Source organism: Gambusia affinis, linkage group LG16, assembly GCF_019740435.1.
Source record: "Gambusia affinis linkage group LG16, SWU_Gaff_1.0, whole genome shotgun sequence".
NCBI classification, from domain to species: Eukaryota; Metazoa; Chordata; class Actinopteri; order Cyprinodontiformes; family Poeciliidae; genus Gambusia; species Gambusia affinis.
Window position 1 is genome coordinate 8,821,462 of NC_057883.1, and position 19,472 is coordinate 8,840,933.

At 39.7% G+C, this 19,472-nt stretch overlaps 1 protein-coding gene across 3 annotated transcripts in view; it reads right to left on the minus strand.

Annotated features, from left to right (window-relative positions):
• The window catches only part of fndc3ba (fibronectin type III domain containing 3Ba), a 113,681-nt gene that overhangs the window by 37,390 nt on the left and 56,819 nt on the right, over positions 1-19,472 (minus strand). For 2 of the 3 annotated variants that reach the window (XM_044142490.1, XM_044142491.1), the window contains exons 4-7: positions 15,353-15,429; positions 11,202-11,433; positions 10,894-11,080; positions 9,457-9,587 (exon numbers count right to left, since the gene is read on the minus strand). In XM_044142490.1, coding sequence (XP_043998425.1) covers positions 9,457-9,587; positions 10,894-11,080; positions 11,202-11,433; positions 15,353-15,429 — 627 coding nt within the window. The remainder of the gene's footprint in view (positions 1-9,456; positions 9,588-10,893; positions 11,081-11,201; positions 11,434-15,352; positions 15,430-19,472) is intronic. The other variant, XM_044142492.1, reaches the window with a different exon arrangement.

The window sequence follows — 19,472 nt, forward strand, 5'->3', positions numbered from 1 at the left end:
GAAATGTGTGGTGTGTATTGGGGTTGGCTCTGACTCAGTCATCTATGGAACCTTCAGTGTAGAAACTCTTTTTTCATTTTCCCCATTTTTCTTTGCAAGATAACTTAAGCTAAGTCAGACTGCATAAAGAGCATCTGTAAATATAAATTTTCCAAGTCTTGTCATAGATTTTTTTTGTTGCCTTTAGATCTAGACTTTGACTAGGCCGCTCAGGATGCATGCTGAGGTTCATTGTCTTGTGAAATGTCACAAAGGGAAGCTTAGTGACTTGCCTGAACTGTCAGTTTAAATTGATCGCTAAGTACTTAGCCTTGTGGTTATGCCAAATACTTTATCATCTTGGAACAATGGATTAAACAGTGCTGAGGGAGTCGTTCAGGGCCTACTAATAAAATCCTAAATTTATCCCAGGATTAAATTGTTGTTTTACATTTATATTTGCATCAATTGCTATCAAAGCATGAAAGACATTCTTCATAACGACTAAACCTTTGTTACAGCAATTTGCTTTTTGTTTCCCTGGTTCCGTCTTGCTTTTGTGGGGACTCCTTTCAGTTTTGAGGATGAAATTGTTCTGACTTCAGTAAGCCTAACGTGAATGACTTTCTTGTGTGAACAGCTGTGGTCATAACAACTGTAGACAAAACACTAATATTCAGAAAGATGAGTCTAAGCTGGCCAACCCACAGGCGCTGCTAGTGACAGAGGCAGGAGACGCAAATATTTCTGGAGACTAATAATAAACCTTGATTCTGTTGCGTTCTCTCACAGCTCACTGTTTGGACTCGCTGTGGTTGTTGATTCCAGCTGCTAAAGCGTTCAACATCAACCGCAAAGAGCCGAGGCTGACAGCTAACACAGAAACCGGACCTCCTCCTGGTCTTACTCCACGTGCCCCTCTCTGCTCTCCGTCCCTCGTGTCCTTCTCCCTTCTGTTTTTCCGTGCTGCCTACGCGCCCTTACTTCCTATCCCCGTCTGACCTCACATCCTGTCAGCGTCTGACCGCCTGTTTTCGATTAACGGGGGCAGACGGACGGAAAGACCGGGGCTGGGGGAGCCGATGGCAGGAAGAGAGGAGGACGCGAAGACGGCCAAGATCGAGCGCTGAAGGACAGAATATCAAGCGAGAGGACAGTCTGGAGGAGTCTGGGTAAGAGATTAGACAGGAAGAGACGCGGAAATTGAGGGACAAGGAGCACAGCATGGATCAACAGAGAGGAGGAGGATGGACGAGATGAAAGAAGAAGAGAAGGACGGGGCTTAGAGAGCGTTTAGGCAGGGATTACGTTAACTTTCATGACATCATCACTTGTTCCAGAGCAGATGCACACCACTGATCTCAGTTTATTGGTAAAAGTATGAGTCACTGCCTAAAAATAAAGCATGGCTGTAATACAAGTCACCAAAATACACTCGTATATTGGAGTCTTGTGCATCTGGCATCTGGTAGTGCTTTTAACTAATTTCTGAGAAAGTGAGAGTTAAAATATAATGTCTTAAAGGGCTTTTCTAGCTTTTGTCATTTTAGAAAGCCCAAAAGAGGCCAGTTGTAGTTCCACAGCATCTAAGAGATACATTCATTTCTATTTTTGGTGTACTTCAGGAAAACACAAAATAGAAACTCCCAACTCCAAGCTACTACAAGTCATTGACAGTGATGAAGGTTTCATCCTCACAGCAGCATCAGAGGATCTGATCATCATGAGGCAGATATCAAAGGAAGGTCTATAAGCATAGCTTTTCAGGATCATCGTGTCTCCAGGTGAAAGAAGGTGTCAGGGTTTCACTTTAAGGGTTCTGGGCATCAAAACATAACAACCACCATCTGGTGTTTACCAGGCTAAAATTTAATAAAACTAATCTTAAGCACACAGATGATAAAACAATATTTATCAAGCCATTATCTTTTGAACAAAGATGGTGCCAAAACGGAAATTACAAAAAAAAAAAAAAAAAAAAAAGTAACTTCATGAATCAGCAGCTCTTGTTCTCAGACAGTAATTCTGCACTCCATTGTAGGTTTAAAGCACTGATGCACACAACTTTCAAGGTCCACAACATTAAAGTCAGGTTGATGTCAGTCCCAATCTGATATTATCCTACAATTTATCTGTTGAATATAGTGGAAAAAGTAAACTCTAAATTAACCAAGCAGCTTGCAAGTATGGCCGTGATAAAAGAAGGCTACTCTGACATTGAGGAGGTTGCATTCCTCCTGCATGACGGCCTGTTCTTCTTAGACTCAGTCTGTCTGCACTGGGACAGAAAAAGACCTTTAGGGCCTGGAGAAAAAATGTGAAAAATGTGGCAACGGCCGCTCACTCAGCCCCCACTTCACACAAATACTGGGCCACAGGGTGCGTGTGGTGTGTCGCGCTAAGGAAACAAAGTCAGATCCCCATCTTTGAAGGCTTCAAATCAGGGAGAACAAAGCAAAGTGATAGAGGTCTGTCTGACTTAAAGAGCGGAGAAGATAAACAAAGAGAGCGGGGTTTAATTGAAAGAAAAAAAGTGGCGAAATAGCTGAGAGAAACGGATCAGAAGTGAGGGGATAAACGTAGGTGGGTGGAGAGGAGTGCAGACGTTGGGTTCCACTTTATTATCATCTGCTGCATAGTGAGCATTCCATGTGTTCACCAGCTGGGCTAGACACACTCCAACACACAAACATTCAGAGTGGAGAAGTTGTTGGGACATGCCTAAAACTGTGGTTGTCATGGTGAAGGTTCGGTTCTCATGGCTGGGGCTCAGAATTTTCTTGAATAGAGATTAAAAGCAAGATGCTCATCAAATGAGGAGAGACTGGAGAAAATGGCTGTTAAATGGGGGCTGAAAATGAGAAAAGGGTACATTTTTATTCAAAAGAATATTTAAGAGAGAGACTTTTAAATCTTCAGTTCAATTTTAAATTTTCAGTACAAAAATCCTTTTTTTTTTTCGCCTCAAATAAGTGAAATTAGAGCTACTACACAACAATAGCAACACTCTTCAGTGTATAAGTTGTTACTGATGGACGAAGTCTCAACACAAGTCAACTTCAGCAGATAGTGCAAGAGCACCAGGCTCCAAATACTGCAACCAGTGAGCTCAGCTGGCTCGTAGAAACATGCCAGAAAGAAAACCAAACAAAGAAAATGGGATAAAACATGAAATTTGGATCGGGATAAATCAACCGAATTATTATTCTGGGTAATTAGAGGACTTTGTCAGAAACAGAATGAGTATTTGCTGGAAGTTTAGAGCTTTGCAGACAATTACAAAACAAGAATATTTATATGTCAAGCACATCAGAGCAGAAAAATCTGAGGACCATATGGACAGAATTGGCACAAGGAGTCCAAGGCCAAATTAAGTAAATGTAAGCTGCATATATGTTTTTTTTTTTTATTTGTAACAACCTTAACCTTTTTCAACCCTAAAAAACACTGGAAACTAAAAGAAAAGACCACAGACAGTGGCTACTGTTTGAGCACATAGCATAAATGGTGAACAAAGAAATAAAAAACTTTACTATAGAGGTACAGATTGTCCAAGGCCACTTCGACATTGCAGCAAAAAAATATTTATTTTCTTTATGTTTATCCATTGAGCAACTTTAATTCCAAATTTGACCAAACTTTTAGAAGAACAACAACAGAAACCTGGATTTTGATGCATATCCTTTGGATTTACTGTTCTGTCAAAGTCACAGTGAGAAAAAACTGGCATATTTTAGCTTTTTTCCCCACATAACAGTTATTCTGATATGATTTTTATTTTATTTTTTTTTAATAAATTGGATTGCAAAGTTTTTAAAGATTTATTCCAAGAATAAATCTGCGGTGTGTGTTCTATTCACAGTGACATTACTAAAAAAAACCCTCTTTAATTTAAAAGTTCCATCTTTGCAAGCTAAATAAATGTTAAGCAAGTAGTGATTCTAACTGACTTTACATGTTGATCTACTCTCATCTATGTTTTTAATGACTTTTCACATTAATCTGTTGTAGATCCCATAAAAACACTGATATTGTTAGAAGTGGAAAATATAATATTTGATTTCTTTTGTACATAAATGGCAGATAAAGTCAAACAATCCATCCCACAGAGTGACATCTTCTTTGTGTTTTACTAGCATGAGGTATAAAAACTCACCATGAGAAAAACTGATCAATTAAGCTTCTTTATATCATACTGGACAGTAAAATTAGAAGCGCTAACAAAACACTGGTTATATTTCTGAGTCAAGCAAACAGAGAGAAACAACAAAAGACAATATCTGCAGTTTGAAAGTGCCATGGCCTTAGTGCTGGTATGTCATGGTTCAGTCAACTAAGTGAGGAAATGTCTGTTGTACTTATTGTGATTGGCGAGAACAACCTCCCCTTCTAATCCCTGTTAGACGATATCAGCGGGAGAGGCATTCCTCTGCTGGTAAATCCACCTCCTCTTTTCCGTTTTCTCTAAAAGCCCCATTTAGGCTCACTTCCCCAAATTCTTGTCTTTTATTTTCCGCCTTTTCCATTTTTTCTTTTTATCTCGTCTGCCACTTCTCCCAGCTATCAACTTTCCAGGCTCTAAAGTCTCTCCCCTTCCACTTCATTGCTTTCCATCTTGCCATTTCACCCTCCAAACATGGCCGTATTTGGGTTGATGAGAAAGGGCTGGAGTTTTGTTTGGGGAGGGCAGGTGGGTGAGAGGCACTGAGATTATCACCATAGCAACCCACTGAAACAGTCTGGGAATAGAGAGCGCTCTCACTAGTTTTTAACGCTTGTAAAGATGTAAAATAACTGCTGAGTCATGACTCCAATTTGGCAAGCTATGTGGTTTTGCTTAAAACTACTTCTTAAGTTCTTTGGGGTTCAACATCTTTCCCAGGAACACTTTAACATGTGCCTGGGAGAAAATGGAATTAGCAAGAGCTACGTAAAGTTATCTGGTTCGACAAAAAAATAAAATAAAATAAAAAAAATCAAGAAATATTATTATTATTATTTATATTTTTGGATCATTTGAAATACACAATAAAATTGGCAGGTGAAACAATCTGGATTAGAGTAAAATACATTTGTGAGAGTAAATTGCCTGGGTTAATTTTATGTGATTGGTTCTTAAAGTCATAACATATTCTATGGATATTGCTGTTTTGGCATTTTAAACTGAAATGTTCTCGGGCAAGACACTTTAACGGATGATTAAAAGTATCACTTAATGTTTTTCCATTGTTTAAATTTGCTTGCTTAACTGTATTAAACGGGTATAAATTAGCCACACAGCTCATAACGAGGAAAGCTTTTCATATAATTTAGAGACAGAAACAATGAATTTTGATATCACTATCCAAGGTGAAAAAAGAAATTTTACATTTTAAAATTACTGATAGACGCCCATATCTCCATGACTTATATTCCTTCCCAAAGTGAAACACACACAACAAAAGAGGATGTTTATTCCAATTCTATCTTCCATCAAATCTACGTTCAGGAAGCTAAATGAAAATTATAAAAAGCGCTGAAGAAATAATTAGCTTTTTCTAAATAGCAAATAGAGTCTAGATTCCAGCATTGTTTTAGCGTGTTTGAATTTTGCCACTGTTAATTTTGCGTCGTTGATGTTATCACTGGACAAGCACAGAAGCAACTTTGACTGGAATCCCAAAGCCAAGTAGATGGAGATTTGTTTGAAGGAAGAAAGAAAGGAAAAAAAGAAAAAAGTCACTTTTTAATGTATCTGGTGCGGAGGAGTTCCTTTAAATAATTCCACGGATGAACAAATCAGTCAAAATTTACAGGGGGATTCCAAAACGTAATTTAAATTTGCACATTAAGAAATCACACTCTAATTTGTAAAAAGAAAAGAAAGGTTTATGTCAGCTGGAAAAACATCTGCTCAGTTTATGAGAAACACTAAAAAAAACCCTGTAATTTATGGACATAGACTACTTGTTTCCATAGTTTAACTTGGTCTGAAATGACCTCTTTATTATACTAGTTAATATTAGCAGGGGGCAATACATTCATTTTGTCATATAACTGATACTACTGGCCCATTTCCTCAACTTTACCGTCTCTCCTCCACTACATACGATACCGTTACACCATATGCTTTTGCATTTACACTCACCCTGTAATTGCCATTTGGCCACAGCTAAACATAGACATGCTTTAAGCTAAGCAGGGTAGGAAATATTTTAAGGCAATGAAAAATTTACATGATAAGTTTCTTTTAACAATCTATCAGGCAATGTGAGTTCTTTGGTGTGTCTGAACCATGACTCTTGGTTTTGTGACTACTTATGATTTATGATGGTTATTCTGATTTCTTTCAAACTCAGAATGCAAGTGGAACAGGAAATGTAAATATAGTATTCAATCATGCATAATCAAGTTCCTCATTTGAAGTTGGCTTTGGTTTATCTCATTTGATTATTTTAAACATACGACACTTTGGTTAACAGCTGTTTTAAATGTACTGTGTAAATAAATTTGACTAGGATTTTAGTTTTGTGGTGAATTGTACTAAAAACGTACGTGAAATTTCAGAGGCGATAAAAAGCCAGTTATTCTTCAATTTGGAAAAGAGAAAATCCTTTTATTTATTAAACTCGTGTGGTTCCACAGATGCAACACCACAGGGTTCCAGACCGCTGTGTTATTCGTGATCCCCCTAATTTTTCTCGCATCACATTAACGGAACCGACACGGCAGCACTTATATAGTACACATCTGGTTTCTGCAGGCTTCTCAGCCCTCGGCGATGACGTAGCAGCAAAGAAGAGGGGCTGAAGGAGCCGCTCCATCTGTTTCTGCTGAAATTCCAGTTTTTCTGAGTGTGAGACAGGATCTGCGGTGGTGATGATGCAGAGCCAAGATGGAGGAACAGAGGGGACGGAGCACACATCTGTTTCTGCTCACCGAGCGGCACAGTTCTGAGGAAAAGGGCCTGTGGAGCTGGCCCTACGGGGGAATGGACACTGTGAGAGCCAAGCCAGGCTGCTGCCTTACTGGCACCAGGGCGATAGCCACACACACGGAGAAAGAGAGGGCATCAAGGGCAATGCGTAGGCGGCTGTGTGTGTGTGTGTGGACGTAGGCGTGCGTGCATGCGCATGTGTGCGCGGGTGTGTGTGTGTGTGTGTGGTATTTTGGGTTGGACTGCACTCGAATATGTCGGGCCAAGCTGCAACTTTGTCGGAATATTTGCAGTCTTTAACTCTCTGTCTCCCTCGCTCCCTCTTCTCATCTCTCTTTCCTCACTGCTGAAGGAGTTTCAGATCTATGTCTCGTTTCTATTTCCAGTGCTTCCATTGCCCTCTTGTCTCACCTTATCCGCCTCTAAAATCTTACATTCCTCCCCTCTCTCTGTTTGCTTCCTATCCTTTGGACCCTCGTGCTCTGATTGTTTTACAGGAAACCCAGTCACGAGGTGTTTGTAGGCGTGGGTGTGTGTGTGTGTGTGTGTGTTAATGTGTGGCTTGTGTTGTACATCCAGCTGAGTCAGCCTGATCTCCGGAGCTGTACTGAGGACCCGATAGGCCAGACCAGACAGCTGATGGCATGGTGACATGCTCCTGTCTGTCATAAATGCGGTTGTTGTTGAACCACCAGAGAGTGGGCATCATGAAACTGTGAAACTTTCAGACTGAGAATTGAATTTAGCTTTCTTATATAACAGCGTCTGTGTGTAAGAAGATGCTTAGTACCCCTCTAATTCTGTTAAGTCACAAATATTTCTTCTAAGGTATGTTGGTGTTTTGAATTAGTACATCTCCAAACTCCTGCACATGCGGTATTTTAAAAATATGTATGTATATTTAAACAATGGGGCATGAAACTGCATGAGAAGCTTTAATTGTGTGTTAAAAGTGGAGAACAAAAAGCCTGAAGAAAGAAATATTGCAGGTAACCTTGATTATCACCAGATATTGCAATGACCTTTAGAATCATTCACATGAAAGCAACCCAGGTAATTTACTCTCATGAATTTATCTGTTTCTAATATCTAATTCATCCAATTCAACAGCTGTCAAGCATCACTGAGCTCCTGCTTTGAGTGGACTGGCCTGGCTGTTTGGTACTACATCCACTAGAGGGCAGGTCTGAGTCAGCCTCCGAATTCAAAGGTAAGTTTCAGACAATGGCAAACAGGGAGACAAGTGGAGGAAATTGCATATAAAATTGAAATAAAGCTAATTACAATAAATAGATTGTGGTAAAGAGGAGTGTCACCATTTCTATCACCAAAGTCTGCTTCTTTTTTGTACTTTTTGCTCATCACGCATGAGCTTTGCTGTGCTACGCTGCCCCCATGGTTACCGTATGCATCCACCAGCTCCCTCATGACTGACTAAAATCCACACCGATAAACACAACTGTTCGTATTAAATGTTGAGCATGACATTTTTCTGCACATAATTTGAGGGAATGCATATCTTTTTGAGAGAATTGCAGTGGGCATGTTAAAAGTATTAACATGCTGTAAAGTCAAAGGAACTTTCTACATCTTCAAAGGAGCTCACATCCACATTTGACCCTGTGAGACTTTTCCTCTTGAGCTGACCCCACACAGTGGAGACCTATCCATAAATTTTATGGGTATGACAACTTTTAAAAAGAGTTTGACGAGTAGAAATGAAAAGTCAATTCATTTTTGTCTCTTCAAGTTGTTCTATCATCACTTCCTCAGATGTTCCAGTGCGCTATAAGGGGCGCATAAAGTGGTACATACCGTTCTTTTTATTAAAAGGACCTTAAAGAATCAAAATGTGTGAGGGCGGGTACGTCCCTCAGTTTCTTTGCACATGCATTTGTGGGTGATAAGGCTGAACTGCGGTGTCTGAATCACGGAGCTCAAAGGTTCCCTTCATCCCATGCAGGACTCTACAGGTATGTGACACCCCCTTTCCCCTCCATCTCTCCTACCCCTCTCTTGCCCACCAACAAGGCCGGTATTGTGGCGGCGGTAAAACGATAGCGCTGAGGGACGAGTTGAGCTATGCGGTTGCTCAGACAACCCTTCTTCCCCACCTTCTCACCTCAGTCTCCATCACCATCCTAACCCCCAGATCTTTTCAGCATGTTGATCCTGCTTTTATTTTTCATCTCACTGAGTTTTTTGGGGGGCTTTATGACAGAAAAAAAAAAAAAAGACAGGCAGACAGAAGAAGTAAAACTGAGAGGGGAAATCCATCTTGTTTGCTTGAATGCAAAAGGGGCAGTAAGATTGTAAGAAAACCAAGTCAGTCAAATAAAAAGGGAAAATGTAAAAAGAAAATCCATAATTCTTCCAGAAAGAGATATGTGGCAATTTGGTAGTGCGGTTATATTTCAGTTTAGAAAATAAAGAGGCTCTATTGTGATGTTCTTTAGATTCTCTGCAGACAGATGCGTCATTTTAGGATTTGGCATGCTTGATCTTGTTTCATTAGTGTGCCACTTTGTCTCACTGCTTTGACTCTCTGCCTTGTCTCCTACCTTGTGTGTGTGTCTCTGGCTCACTGTTTCGTGGACTGCATCGGTGTCGTCTTTCTGGCTTCTTGCCCCCTGGACTGCTGGCTCCACCCCCTGACCCCGCTGACCCAAGCGATGGGGCGTGTGATTTGTTACTGCATCACAAACAAAATGAAATAACTTAATGTAATTTTCACGCAGAGATATATATATAAAAAAAAGGGGTTATTTTGGACAAACAGTTCTCAAATGATCCATTCATTATTAAACATCTGAAGCAGCAAATATCCTATAGGTCACTAAAAAAGCTTTCTTTTTTTTTATTTAACACAAACCTTGATAGATTTATTCCATCAGTGGAAAAAAAAAAGACATTTTATTCAGTTAGTAAATGTCTTCAGTTCACGCTACAGAAACTTTATAATCAAAGATCCACAAGTGATTTCTGGCTATAGAATAAGTTTCTTCACTTAAGAAAGTAATAAACCAAGTCATTTGCTGAATAGTTAGCGTATGCCAGTGCTAGCTATGCTTAAAATACCTACTTTGTCCAAAGAATTGTTCCCAGTGACAATACAAAAAAAAAAAAAAAAAACTTCAGTCATCTCTTCAGCCAAAATGTTGAGTTTGTGCTGCTAGGATCAACGTTGGGTAGTTTATTTACCTAATAAATAATGTTAGTTAGTGCTAGCTATGTTTAACATCCACACATTAAATTAGTCATAAACTTAATAAACCAACAAATATGTCGGATTTGTGTTGTTGGGACAGAATTTTCTTAGTTTTAGAAACACTGAGTAAAAAAATTAGGATTCAGTCTTTTGAGTTAGAGACGAAATTACAAAAAAAAAAACAACACATCACACAACAACCTGATCAAACTTCAATGAATCCATTCTGCAATGTAAATTACTAATCTAGTAAAATAATCCTGCTTAAAGCTAAGGTAAGTGGGCTGTATTAATGTCTTTGCTTTACACCAAAGAATGAGTTCTGCTTTAGATTTTTCTCTGAAATCAACGTTTGGAGTTGAGAAATACTTCACACATGAGTGGAGAGTCTTCTTGTGGTAAGTTGGGAAAACAGTCGAATTCGCTCTGTTTTGGTGCAAAGTTAATATTATACATTTTTAATATATGGTTTAATGAGGTGCAAACAATCAGAACAGCAGAAAACCAAACAAAACTTTTTTTCTTCTATTGATGTAGGGAAGCCATATTGGACATAAAACTGAAAGCTGCCTGCTGAGCTCCAATTTTCCCATTCAGCTTTTGGACATTCTTGTGATTTTACCAATAGATAACTTTAGAATGTGACTTCTAAGTACTTTATACCTTTTTCTACGAGAATGATCTGACTCTTTCGATAGCAATAGCAAAAACAAGGAAATAAAACTAAACCGCCCCATTTTATTATGTGTAAAGCAATCATGTTTTAAACCCTCAGAAGAAGCCTGATTACCTGTATCCATTGTGTGCTGGCCCAAGACTGCCCTTATAGAGAGTAGAAGGAGGAGAATTGAGTCGGTTCTGTCGCTCTAGTCTCTGTTCCTTTATCTTTTTAGGCTGTGGCTTAGTGTACGTCTCTTCTCTGCCGATGTAGCTGGACATCCCATAAACTGGGATGATTTCTGAAAGGAGAGAAGACACTAAAAATTTGGTGAAATTTATCATTTATATCTTATGATGATTGACTGCATAATTCATCGTGTGAATCGAGAATCCCTGGTATTCAGGAAGTGGGTGCGGTTCCAGTCTGAGAGCGAGTACCTGGATCGCCGTACATTGGCGGAAGGTGGTGCTGGTAGTACTGGTGAGGCGGCAGGTCGCCCGGGCTGACGGGGGGATAGAAAGAGTGAGAGTTGGGAATGAAGTGGGGGTGAGCCAGGTATGGGGGGAGGTGGTGCGTGGGGGACAGAGCTGGAGAGTAAGAGGGAGGGTAGCACTCTGGGGACTGGGGGGTCACCACCACTCGGCGAACCCCTGTGGTATCCTCCAGCACCTGTGGAAATGGAGAGAAAAAAATACAGTAAATGTTGGTCTGTTTATCCAATTTCACACATTATAATAAGGTGGAGTATTTTATATGCATTCTGACAAACACAAAAATGAAGAGTTCTTCTTACTGGGCCTAGTAAAAATAATCATAACCCTTAACCCAACCCAAATTTCAAAGTATCTTCCTGGGATTTTATGTCATAGGTGGATGGAAAGTTGTGCATAAAATAAAAATGGAGATAAAAAAAATAAGTCAATGAAATACATATATCATTATCAAATTGATAAATAATTAAATAGATACATAAATACAGTAAATCTTGAAATAATTAAATAAATAAGTAAAACTGTGATTGATTTTTTTAAAAAAGCATTCCTATTAAAAAATATTTGTTTTTGTTTTTATTTTATGGAGAAATGTATTCACCTAATAAAGTATTTTCTGTCATTAATTAATTAGTTTGTTTAATTTTTAATGAAATGGGCCAATATTTACTTAGTAAACAGCAAACCAGGTGATATTTTTTAGATGTGGAAGTTGAATAAATGAATATAAATAATTGACAGAATGCACATGTTCATTCACCATGAGGTTCAGTATCCTCCTTAAATTAGTGCAGATTCCATACATGTATTCACTTTTACATTCATGAGCTGGAACGAATGGACACCCACACACAAAAACACGGGCACACACATTCCAACCATTCAGTCTTCCACAGGCTTGCATTCCAAGGAAGGAGCAAACACACACTCCCTGCAGAGAGGGGAAGCAATCTCAAGTCCCTAACAACAACACACACACAGAACACACACCAAATACCACCCCAAAAAAAGCCTTCACACACAGAGCAGCAACATATTGTCAAAATGCAACAGAGAGAGGGAGTAAAAGGGCGTCCATAAAGAAAAGGAGAGTAGGGCCCTGTCTAGCTCTCTCATCCTCTGCTCTACTGAGGAGCAGAAAAACAAGAGTGTTTACAAGAAAGTCAGGGCAAAGTCTCTGTGTGAGAACATGTGGGGGTGGCCTACATAACATTTGCTTTTTATTGGCATGAACTGGCAAATTCAAATACACCTGCAAACAGGCTCATCTGCACACAACCGCCATCTCTCTGCAAGCAATAATCAGCACATGTTGACGATGACTTGTGCACGGCAAAATATTGACGCCTCTCATCTGCTCATTACTTCTGACCAACATAGGGGGTTTTATTATTATTATTATTATTATTATTATTATTATTATTATTATTATTATTATTATTATTATTATTATTATTATTATTATTATTATCATTATTATTATTATCTTTCAGCTAACCCCTTTTCCACTCAACTCCAAAAAAAGAAGAAAAAAAAACTGCCCACCGACGGCCTGTCTGGCCTATCAGGCTTGTTTATGTAAGAGTGACAGAGTTTCCCGCTCGCACTTGGCCGGTTCCCTATGAACACACACCCACACACCCCCGTGCACGCACTAACACAAACACACACACCCACGGTGTGCCAATGACCTGACGTCCATTGGCGTAGAAGCGCAATCTCAACACAAACACGGCACCAATGCATTCACAGCACTCTACTTGTGAGAACCATCAGACTTATTTTGCACACCCTCCTCCTTTTTTTCCCTATCATTTAATGGAAAACACAGACACAACTGCATACAAGTGACTCAAAAAGCCAAACGACCCTCACATCCTGAATTCAGCACATTCCTGTAGTGCAGAGGGGAGGAGGGTACCCTGGTTGCTTGTGTGCTTTTACACTTCGACTAAGCAGATAGATGCAATGCCTGGTATTTGATCAGTGTGTGTGGTTTGAGCACAAGCTGTGGAAACCGTTCTTTGACTGCTGCTTTTCATTCTTGAATGATGGCTCCCAGATCCTCTGAGTTCTGCAGAAATTTCCAAAGAAACGATTTGCCTTCAAGAGGTTCATTTGAGCGCTTTTGTTTTTTTAGCGTTAGACTGTTTTGGTTTTTGTGGCTCAAAAATGGGATGAAAAGTGAGAAATCTATAAGTAAACACCCTGAGGGAAGAATTTACTTGAACCAGAGGAGAGTTTATGAGCTTCCTGCACAATGCACAAATTGTATTCTGGAGCTTTCTTCCTACTACAGCAACATCGACTATGAAACATATGTGGATAATAGCCCCTGAGTGGCTTCCCCGGTTTGATATAAACAAAGAAGGAGTAGCTGCATTGCACTTTAATCGAAGACTGATTATCTGTGATTAAAAAAAGGAAAGCAACATTTATTCTTACCACTGATGAAATAATCCAACATCTTGGTCATTAAAATTTGCAAACATTTGATACAAAGACATAGTCAAGGACATAAAGTACACGCTGACGGCTGTTGTTTCTTTAGTTTAACACGGTAACCGTCCATGTTTTGAGACTTCTCAGCAATCAAATTTGTCTGATGGAATAAAGAGAAGCAGAAAGTAGTGTTCCTTCAGTCTACTAGCAAAGTGGGAATATTACCCTAACTTCCACAAAGCCAAAGAAAAACTGGCGAGCTGCCACACTTTCTGTGGCGTCTTATTCAAAGAAAGGCTATGAAGGAAGATTCAAGTACTTTTGAACTTCTTGTGTCTCAGAGGTGATGAATAATAATCATGCCTAAAATATTAATACGCCATGCAGATTTAGATTTTAATTTATTTTCATTTAACCGAGCACTTTATTTCTAGTAGGAAATGACACTTTTCTCAAAGAAAAATAGAAAAATATATATATCAAAATATATCAGTTTTGAAGCAACTGGTTCTTATTTATTTTGTATTAGCTGCACTCTTCGTAATAAACAACAGACAAGCTTTACTGCTACGACAGCAATCAAACCCTCCTCATAATTGCTGACCAGGTTCCTGCATGTCTCCACTGGTATTTTTGAAGTATAATCTTTGGTGATGATGAGCTCCAAGTCTTTGAGTTTGGAATGCTTTATTACGATCGCTCTGATCTTATAATCCCTGAATAGATTATTAGATTCAAGACGGGACTGCAGCTGGGTAACTGAAACCTTTTTAATTATTTCCATTCAGACGAACCATGTTGGTTAGATTGAAAGATTACTTTCAACCAAAATTTGACAGAGGTAAAATCTTTCGGGCTTTACCTCATGAGACAAGACGATACCTGACTGCGGCCTTGAGAATGAGACAAGATTTTAGACCCCTTTTTGTTTAAGGAGGTCCCTATTTTGTGGTGGAATATATTATCCATCCATAAGATATTCCAGTGAACACTCATTGGGACACTGGAAAACTAGAGGGAAGGACGGGAGATAGGTTTCACACTAATGTGTGCATGTGCTCCTTAACGCCTAACTTAAAGGGAAGAATTAACTCAAGTTCTGCAGAAGCCTGTTAATGACGCATTAATTCAAAACACATGTCAAGAAGGGAAAAACATCTAAAACATGCAGCAAAATGTACCCCAAGGACAAAGATTAGGAAACACTGTTCTGGAGAAAAATGAAAACCAGTAAAGTTGCACATGGAGAGGAAAAAAGAGTGGACTCTGCTGCACGCCAGTGATATTTCTAAAGATAATGGGCGGCGTGTGTGTGTTTTATATTTCCACTGAGAAATGAGAGATGCAGATGAGATGCGGAGAGTCACACAATGCAAAGATTTTAAGACCTACTGACAAAGGAAAGCAGACTGCTTTACATGTGTGTTGGTTGATGACAACACAAGAGGCAGAAGAGTTAATCTGACATTTGTGGACAAACACCTTGTTACCCATTTTGACACATAACCAAAAGTTGCGTTTGATTTAGGTTCAACCTGTTCTATAAGTGGTAATATATATTTAATGTGAGTTTGATTTATTTTACAAAAAAAAAAGTCTGGCTAGAAACTTCAGGGTTTTTTTCCAGTGAGGGGAAAACATGACAAGCAGCCTACCTGTGAGATGTAACCTGGGGGTACGTGTATTGGGGGGATTGACCCATTCGGGGACATCATGGGAACCTCAGCAGGACCTGCAAGGGGGAACAACAAGTATTTACTTAACCAGGCGAGTCAGGCTAAAGCAAATTCTCATTTACATTTGTTAATTTGCAGAACACATGCAGGGACACAAACACGGCTTCATACAGAGAATGGGGCAGACCACCAATGAGAAAACCACATTTGCTTCAAGATTGCCATTTGGTGCAATGGCATAATTAATTATATTACCAATGCAGTTACATCGTGTCATTTTACAGTGCTTTGCTAAGGTTTTCATTCCTCTTGGAATGTTTAACTTTATTTTTTGCCCAATCTTCTTTACAGAACAGCTTGTGCTCGCTTAAATTGGATGGTGGGCACCTTGAGACATCTGTTTCATCAAGTCTTGCAACAAATTCTTGATTGGATTTTGGTCTGGACTTTGGGACATTTAAAGACCTACATATTGTGTAATGTGAACCAAGTCCAACACGTTTTGGACCTGTTGTATTTAACACCATCCGTCTTTCCATTAATTCTGAGCAGCTTCTTTTTCCCCGAAGAAAATGGATCTTCACACCTAGACGTGGCCACCACCACACATCCAGCATTTTATTTTATTTTAATTTTCTTTAAGTTTAAAAGGTAAGTGTATCTGTAATTTTTATTTCTCTTCACAATTTGTGGCTGTAACGTTACGAAGTAAGACCAAGTAAAAGTTTTTTGACGTCTTCGGTAGAAACGGCAGCGTTATTTTATGAGACAAACACAGGGTTACACATCTTTCCCGTGAAAGCAAAGCACAAATATTCTAAATAGAATTAGCAGACTAAAAATTGATGTTGATTTTTCCACTGTCCGTATCTCCCTTCTCCAAAACACCTCCCCATCTCTCTCCTTCTCTGCCTTTCCGTGATGGAGGTCTGCGGCTGTTAAAGTCATCGGGACCCCTCGGGGACAGCTGGAAGCAGACCTGGCCTTAGAATAAATCACCCAGCGGAGGTGCACATGCAGAGGAGGCCCTGGCAAACTACAAACGCTCACGCACAAGCATGAAAACACGATAATATTTTCTGCCCGAGTAGACACGTGTTAAAGGATTTCCACCACCTGATCTAATTTAAAGGGTATTTTTTCCAAAAAAAAAAAAAACAAAACAAAAAAAAAAAAAACACAAAAGAGTCTAAACTCTTGTGAAAAACAGCTATGATATGAAGAGTTTTAGAAATTTATTTAGATGACGTGACTGCCACAAACTTCTCCCATGGTCCTTTACTCATTTCCTCCCAAGTGACTCCAACACCTCAGCTACATCAGTTACTGCTCTTACTCACTTGATCCTACGTTCAATCCCATTTTTTTAACCACTACTATATGAATCTCCCTCTTTTACTCCAGCTATTACTCACATCCGTCGTCCCCTCACTTCATTCCTCTTATAATTCATCTTTTCCACATTTCCCCCTTGATGGTCGTCTTCTTTCCTCCTCCCTTTCCGCCAGTGTCCCTGCTATTCCTTCCCTTCCCGACCGCACAAACAGGTAACGGTGCAGTAAACACCCATGCACACACAACCTGAGTAAAGTCTGCAGTGTGGGCCGGCGCTGGGTGCAGTGAGTAGGTCGCAGGTAGTCAGAGACAGGCCTCATTCAGCGCCGTCTGCTTCCTTACCGTGGGGAGCAGGACTGGATATGAAAGTGCTCATTGAGAAGAAGGTCATAGCAGAGAGAGAGCACACACACAGCGCGCACACACGCACACACAGTCCCTCCAAACTGCTTTCCATTGCTGCTCACAGCACACTTTCCCCATTGCTCACACATACTCTCACAGTTACCGTCTCTCAGACACACACATTCTTAGCAAACAGACGTATGTTTAGACAGTCTCTCCTGCCTCCATGCTCTTCACTCAGCAAACAGTAGCATTCCTCAGTTCACGCACACACAGACGTATATATACTCACAGAAAATTCCCATCTTTGGCCCCCAGGTCTGGACCCAGCAGGCCTAACGACTCCCCCCAACCCCACTAACCCATCCCTAAAGTACAAGACACTCTTTGTCCCACTACTCCTCATACACTGCTGTAAGCCGCACAATATTGAGACTTGTGTTTAGAAAAGCTCAGCAGAGTTGTACTGTGTGTGTGCTGCGTGTGCAGGGGTGCATGTGCGAGGGATCCAGTGTGTGCGATAACGTCACCTTCGGGGTCTCGTCTCCAGCTTTACCCTCTAAAGCACCACAAATAAAGTCGTGGTTTCCTCTGCTTAATCCTGCTGGAATCCCAGACAACGGAGTTCCACCACCTCCCCCCCACTCCGAGACGCACTCATCTACCATCTGTTGCTTCTTCCACTTCCGACTGCTGGAGCAGTTAGGACAGAGGATGAGGATGAGGATGAGGTCAGGTGATGCGTGTGGCACAACGTAATGTGAAATTGTCTGGGCAGCAGCTTTTTCAATCTGACCATTCTAGGACATATGTAACACCTTGCAAACAAGCGCTTGAAGTTTTCGGGGATTTTGTTCGGTTACAACCACAAAATGCACCACAAAAAAAAAAAAAAATTTAAATCAACCAATTATAAGATTTCTAGTTTTTCAGCTATATAATCTCAAAACTCAAGTTTTCCTGTCAAAGAAGACAAAATGCCAAGTGCTATCAGGTCATGCTCTCGATGTGCTGTGGAACTTGTTCAAATATTTTTCTTTGATATCATACAAAGAAAAATATGTGAATCTTTATATCGATCAATAGTTTTATTGTACAAATATTTTAAAGAACAAAGCTGGTTCTAAATCAGATCCAAAGGACCTCAATTCATAGCTTAATAGAGCCATTTTTATTAATTACACACCCAAGCTCACACGCACATCACTATAGACTTTCAGTCCCATCACATAAGGCAATTCATGGAGCACTTTCTGTAGTCGCCATGTGTACAGAACGGGAGCGAGCTTGCAATTTTCTTCTTCTTCTTTTTGCCACCTGGGTGGCAGCAGTAACACGTTATTAATGGGGAAACAAAAACATCATAGTAACACCGGAAAAAGTCTCGGTACGCAATGTATGCTGGAAAAAATGCTCCAGTACCCTAAACTTTAGAAGCGCTGGTACTGCGTACTGATGCATACTGGCTCTGTTAAAATACTGGGACAAGACTGTTTTCTGTATCAGTAAGGTGCTTAGAGTCAGAGGAAGCTGTTGGAAGCTATTTAAAGGAAGGAAAATACATGTCTAGACAAGTCAGTGGCTCATCCAGACAGCGAAGAGAAAGATTGACAAAGAAGGACGCTTCCAACAGATAGCAGGAAGCACCTGCTATCTGCCAAAGACATTATAGCTTTATTTAATGGTTTAGAACATTTTACCTCAGTCTATCATGTTGGATAGGAACATCCTGGCAACTAAGTGGAAATAAAAGAGTTCAAGAAAAGATCTGTGTTCCCTATGAGATACTGCTGTTTCTGTGCAAGCTGTGTTGGTTGTGTTAATCACTCGTGCAGGATTCTGTGGCCAGTTTAAAATTGTATCTGTCATTTTTCAGAAAATAATATTAAGGTAAGGTAAGATAAGGTAAGTAAGGTCATTTTATTTGTGTAGCACATTTTCAGCAACAAGACAATTCAAAGCAGTTAAAATTAAGATACTGTTTTACAAGAAATCCTCTCTCACAAAAGAGGATTCTACCTGTACTCATATATTTCTTAAAGAGAAATTGGAATCAGCTACAAGTGCAATTTGCAAGTCGAAACTTCATAAGTCAGCTGTAAATTTCAGAATCTCTGATTTTACGCGATCAACACAAAGTAGTCAGTCCCCATTTTTTTTACCTTTGAAGTCTATTGGTCTAGACATCAACGTCGCCCAACATTCAGGGAAGGTGAGAAAGATTGTTTCTAAGTAAGAAACATTTGGAATCACTTTGAAAATCTTGAAAAAGACTCATCAGACCTCAGTTGGCATGTCACTTCTGTTCAGTTTCAATTTTAGTTTCAATACAGTCGGGATTCACAATAAAAGTCAAACGTTTAATGTTAAAGTTCATGACAGTACAAAGTGCTGTGATCTTTAGGCCTAGTCCATTTAT